Source organism: Pezoporus occidentalis, unplaced genomic scaffold (assembly GCF_034315485.1).
Source record: "Pezoporus occidentalis ecotype Australia unplaced genomic scaffold, CSIRO_AGI_Poc_V1 ctg21, whole genome shotgun sequence".
Lineage (NCBI taxonomy): Eukaryota > Metazoa > Chordata > Aves > Psittaciformes > Psittacidae > Pezoporus > Pezoporus occidentalis.
Window position 1 is genome coordinate 7,249,588 of NW_026913964.1, and position 6,000 is coordinate 7,255,587.

At 45.2% G+C, this 6,000-nt stretch overlaps 1 protein-coding gene across 2 annotated transcripts; it reads left to right on the top strand.

Moving 5' to 3' along the window:
- The first annotated feature begins 729 nt into the window (after positions 1-729).
- On the top strand, positions 730-4,299 carry GJD2 (gap junction protein delta 2). 2 transcript variants are annotated; one of them, XM_062619359.1, is made up of 2 exons: positions 730-1,838; positions 2,564-4,299. In XM_062619359.1, exons 1-2 carry the CDS (start codon positions 1,768-1,770, stop codon positions 3,246-3,248), a joined length of 756 nt encoding a protein of 251 aa, XP_062475343.1. In that variant the 5' UTR covers positions 730-1,767; the 3' UTR covers positions 3,249-4,299. The 2 variants fall into 2 exon arrangements, with proteins under 2 accessions (XP_062475343.1, XP_062475342.1); XM_062619358.1 differs by having other exon boundaries at positions 1,538-1,838; positions 2,405-4,299.
- The last annotated feature ends 1,701 nt before the right edge of the window (positions 4,300-6,000 follow it).

Sequence of the window (6,000 nt, forward strand, 5' to 3'; positions counted from 1 at the left end):
CCAGTGATTATTCAGTCTTACCAGTAATTTGCAACAGTGTGGGAAGAAAACAATCCAGATTATTGAATGCTTCTTTACAGACTCTTGGTTGAGAGGGATGAAAAATCCACCAATTTCTGTGCAGAGGTATTCACTGATCTTCTCTCATTTGACACTTTCCTAAGTCAAAGATTTGGGGATCCAACTAGGCAACCAACCCAATACCATGTGAATCAGAGACCATCTGCACACTACAACTGAAGAGATGGCAAACCTTGGGGTGTCTAAAATACACAGATGTCCTCTGCACAGATGAAGCGTGGTTCCATCTATTCAGAAAACACATCATTAAGGCAACACAGAATTAGTTCACAAGAGAGGTGCAAAGAAAATAAAAGATTACATTGTTTACGATGGCCTGAGCAGTTCTGCTTTTGAAAGAGACTGATTTTACTAGTAGTAGGGGCATTATAATGAGAATGACTAGAATTTGTCTTATGTTGCTTTTAAATAAGATTAGTTGAGCAAAATGAACAGCAGGTAGGAAGCTATACTTGATCTTTATGGAAATATGTAGAATACATTTTATGCTTTTCCACCAGAGAACAGTCGATTCCAGTTGGTGCCAATGTTGTGTGGAATTGTTTGATGGTGTCTCAGGTACAGTCTTCAAGGGTATCTGTAAAATGAAAAATATTTCAAACACAGTGTAGTAGTCTATAAGAATAAAATATGTGGATCGATTATAATCAGGGATTTACTCGAGATACTTAATTCTGGTGCTGTTTAGAGATGCTTTGTATGAAGGTTTGGTGTCTTTCCCAGCTTAAGCACAGTATCAGGCTCAGAATTCTCTGAAATAGCTATGCACTTCATTTCTCCTGAGCGATTCTCACGCCTGTAATCGGGGGACAATAAGGATGCAATTCGAAGTCCTACGCTTTCCAAGGACAAGCAGTTCTAACAGGTAAGGTTACTGCCGTATGACACCGCTGTTTTGTGAGCGGCAGAAAGCACAGTCGCTGCAAAGCAGAGCAGCCCCTGGGACTCCCCCGGGCAGCCAGGCGTTCGTGGCCGGAGGGGCCGCGGTGTTCAGCTTTTCAAGCCAGGAGCCGAGGGGCAGCACCCGTTTCCCTCGAGGCCGCTCTCCCGGGCCGGGGAGTGCCCGTGCCGCCGGGAGAGCGCCAGGCTGTGCTCCGGCGGGCGGGCGGGGCAGCGGGGGCCCGTCCCGACTGCTGCGGCCAGCGAGAGGCACTCGGTTGCACGACAAGCCTCGTGCCGGCTGGGGCAGCTCTACCTCCGCCCTCCCTCCTCCTCCTCCATTTATTTCGTTTTATCACATTTATTTATTTGCATTCATCGGAATAATAAAAATGAGAAAATCCGAGCGCTGCTTTTGGCTGTTCTCCACCAACCTGTCAGTGACGCAAGCGGAGAGTACTTAAAGGCAGATTAGAGGCAGCAAGACACTAAAAGCCAGCCTTCCTCCCACCACGCAGCGGGTCCGCCGCGCCGCCCCACGAACCGAGCGGGCCGGGCCGGTGGCGGCCGCCGCGGGGCCCCGAGCCCAGCCCAGTCCAGCCGAGGCCAGCCCGGCCCAGCCGAGCCGAGTCGGGAGCCCTCGGCACGGCTGCCGCCTCCAGCAGCCTTTCCGCCACGGGACTGCGGGCGGTAGAGAGGCGTTTCTCTTTTGTTTGATCTTCCTCAAAAAGAGGCGGGGGGAAAAGGAAGGAAGAAGTGAAGAGATCCCCTCCGCTTCCCAAAGTCTTTGTCTCCGGATGAACAGCGATGGGGGAATGGACTATTCTAGAGAGGCTACTGGAAGCTGCCGTGCAGCAGCATTCTACTATGATCGGGAGGTAAGGCGGCGGGGAGCAATGGGGCCACGGGCGGGATCCCCCCGTATCAGGGCTGGCCGGCGGCACACGCGGGTCGCGGCTGTGGGGTGCACCCTTCGCGCGGGGCTCCTGCGGTGTGCGCCTTGCGTGTGTGTATCTATGTCTGCAGCACAGGCCACCGGGGCCTAGGGACAACGCGAACGCCGCCGTCCTTGTCCCCACGGTGCAGCGGGCGGGCATCGGGGAGACCCTGCTGCCGTCGGCGTCCCGCGGCCAGAGCGACCCCCTGCCCCTCCCTCCCGTGTTTTCGGGCCCCCCCACCGCCGCCCTTGCGGCTGATTTTTCTCCGGCGGGAGGTCGGGGCGGGCGGCAGCGCTGACTCCCGCCCCAGATTTTTGCCAGCGCGGACTCGCACGGGCGCCCACGACCGCGCCGAGGCGATGCTACAGCGGGCTGCACGCCTCCTGAGCGGCAGCGGGGCTGCCGCCGCCGGGGTGACGAGCTGGGCCTGGGCGCCGCGAGCCGAGCCCGGTCAGCACTGGACAGCTCCCGGCGGCGGCGAGCACTGACGGGCTTCTCTGTTCCAGGATCCTGCTGACCGTGGTGGTGATCTTCAGGATACTCATTGTGGCCATTGTAGGGGAGACGGTGTACGATGACGAGCAAACTATGTTTGTGTGTAACACGCTGCAGCCAGGCTGCAACCAGGCTTGTTACGACCAGGCTTTCCCTATTTCTCACATAAGGTACTGGGTGTTCCAGATCATCATGGTATGCACTCCCAGCCTTTGCTTCATAACATACTCCGTTCACCAGTCTGCTAAGCAGAGGGAACGTAGGTACTCCACTGTCTTCCTCACCTTGGAGAGGGACCAGGATTCCATGAAGCGTGAGGACAGTAAGAAAATCAAGAACACGATTGTCAATGGGGTGCTGCAGAACACTGAGAACTCCACCAAAGAGGCAGAACCAGACTGCTTAGAAGTGAAGGAAATCCCCAATCCTGCTATCAGAACTACAAAGTCAAAGATGAGGAGGCAAGAAGGCATTTCTCGATTTTATATCATCCAAGTGGTCTTTCGAAATGCCCTAGAGATTGGATTCTTAGTGGGACAGTATTTTCTGTATGGATTCAATGTCCCTTCCATGTATGAATGTGACAGATACCCTTGCATTAAAGAAGTAGAGTGCTATGTCTCTAGACCCACTGAGAAGACTGTATTCTTGGTATTCATGTTTGCTGTCAGTGGGATTTGTGTGGTGCTCAATTTGGCAGAACTGAACCACTTGGGCTGGAGAAAGATCAAAATGGCAGTGAGAGGAGTACAGGCAAAAAGGAAATCCATATACGAAATCAGAAATAAGGATCTGCCAAGAATGAGTATGCCCAACTTTGGCAGGACTCAGTCAAGTGACTCAGCTTATGTGTGAGGTTGTGACAGAACTGAAACACCGTGCCAGGTGGAACAGACCCAGATACCATTAGAGAAAGGTACATTGCTTAGGCAAGCATTTTATCAAACCACCAAGAAAGCCATTAAGGTATTGGATCCGCACTTACTGAACTAGCTGCAGAATGCAGTGCTATGTAAAAGACTGAAAAAACAGCTATAAACCCATGCTTGATCTAGCCTTACAGCACAGCTACTATTATTCCTACTTTTCTTTCTAATGACTGACAGCGTTACCTGTCGGTGGAACAGCTTTTTGGTCGTTGTTAGGATAAGTTTACAGTTTGGACTGTCTGACTAATTGTTGTAAATGTGTAGAATGTTTGTATTAAAAATCTGCAAGGATACTCTATGTGGGGTGGGGTAGGGGAAACTGTTGCAATGTGCAGATGTAAGCATGATTTAAAAGGAGGATAATCGCACTGTAAGGAGCCTGACCACAGCTCAATAAGGATATCTGCGTTCACCTATCTCACAGATGTCTTATTTTGCTTGTCTAAATCACAGAGTTTATTCCTGGTGTGTATTATTAGCTATTTTCTATCATAGTTTGTGCATCAATTAGTTATGCTAAACAATAAACGCTGAATATAATTTTGGCATTTTATTTGTTTGCCTGTCCACACACACACCAGAGACCTTAATCATCTTACATTAGTTGTGATCTGCAGAATATATCAGTACATTTCAGTTTATTCCCTAATATGTGCATGAATAAAATGGAGTTGGTTTATGCCAACCAAGTTATGTATTTACCTACGATCAGCTATGACACACATACCAAAGGAACAGAGTTCATTGCTTTTAACTGTGAATATATCACTTTCTCTCTGCTCTTATTTATATATAAGTGCCATACTTGAAACACCTAACTCTGTACTTAATCAAAAGGTTGTCTTGGGATACCAGCTGGAATAAAGTGATTTTATACTCTCCTTTGTTTATTTTATGCTATTTGTTTAGTCATTGCAATGGTGTAAAAAGCATCTAAAATCTCTATTGATAAATAAAGTACTTGACTTTTTTTGTAAGCCAGAGAGATTTGTTCTTCTTTATTCTTGTATACAATTGTAGAAACATACAAGGTTGAAATCGTTTACTTACAACAATTATTCTCCAGGGTTTAAAGTGTCTTGTTGATATTCTAAAGTCTAAGTAAGTGACAAAACCTGGGGTTTCAGGACTATTCGTTATGTCTGTTCTCCTCCTTAAGCAAGCTTTCTCTGTCCTTAAAGCCTGATCCAAAGCCCACTGACACCAACAGCCTTCTTTCTGCTGACACTAAGGGCAACACAGTTGGCTGCCAAGGTCACTCTGGGAATATCTAGAATACATTTACCTATACATGAAACAATTACAGCTTTTCCTCAGGGAATCCAAATAATAACCTCAGCTTTTCTGCCTTACAACTGGTTCAAAAAATACACTGTCTGTGTCTCGTCAACTTACTGATAAGCCACTGGGACAGTCACAGATTAATCAATTTTATCAGCAACTATTTTAATGTAGAATGCTAAGTCTAATTTAAGGACCATCTTTTTATTTCTATTGCAATCAACAGAAAATTTCCCACTGGCAACAGTAGGAATTGGATCAGGACTAAAAAACTGTACAAGTGCCTTCCTAACTAAACAGTATCTGCCTTTTAAAGGAAAGGGCCAAAATGGTGCTGGAAAATTTGGGGATCCTTTATAACATAAGAAAGAGGCAGGGGCTCAAAGTCACAAATGGTCCTTTGATTGTATTTTATTTAAAGTCTGAAAATGGATTTTGTGTATTTTGGCTTGGAGATAATGCATATAAACCTTTTCCTCTTGGCTTACAGTAAATACCTTAACATTCCATTCTTGTGGTTTGCCAGCATTGTCATTTAAAAGAAACATCAATTAGTTCTTAGATAGTTTATTCATTATCACTTTCATCTGTGGTATTTTTTTTCTTCCAATGTGAAACATAAAAGGACTTTGAGATGTATCATGTTTTTCAAGATTTTAAGAATATTTTTTCTTATGTAGAAAATGAACAGTTTTTCCAATTTGCTTGTAGAAATCTATAAAGATGGATTTCTCAGATGATTCTTTGTGATATAAATGCACACTGGGTTTGCTAGTTGACTGCATGCTCACTGGAAAACTGCATGTTATTTTTAGAAGGACAACATGGCAGCTGAAATCTCCATCTGCAATATAACAAGCTTCTGAAGATTATTATTTGACACACAAATCCAAGTCTCATTTTCATTTTGCAGAGTTCTAGGATGGTTTTCAAAATCTCCCTTTGAATAGATATTGACAGGAAAAACATTGTTTGACAGTCATAAGAATCTCTTTAATATCGAAGAAATGGAAGATCATGTGCAGAGGGCTTGATCCAGTGCCAATTAAAGTTGAAGGAAAAAAACTCATACTGGATTCACTGGGCTATGGTTCAGATTCAGGATTATTTCCTGATAAGCAGGAGCCCTCTTGCAAATTATTTCCAGTGGCTGCATAGCAGTGTTCAGTGAAACTCAAGTGAAGGTGCATGTGTTGAAAGCTGTAAAGTTTCAATACCGTAAAACTGTTTAGGTAAGACCAAGAAAGTATTCTTTTTTTTTTTTTCAATAGTGCCAATGATTCAGTTTATTCAGTTATTTGTATGCAGTTGAACATTTTGGACTCTGGTAAGTTAAAATTCTTCAGAATTTTCCAAGGAGAAATATATCAGGAAATACAAATATTAATTTATGTAAG

Coding starts and splice junctions, on each gene's coding strand:
- GJD2 (XM_062619358.1), top strand. CDS start 1,768: ATGGGGGAATGGACTATTCTAGAGAGGCTACTGGAAGCTGCCGTGCAG. Junction 1,839..2,404: donor CATTCTACTATGATCGGGAG/GTAAGGCGGCGG, acceptor TCTCTGTTCCAG/GATCCTGCTGACCGTGGTGG.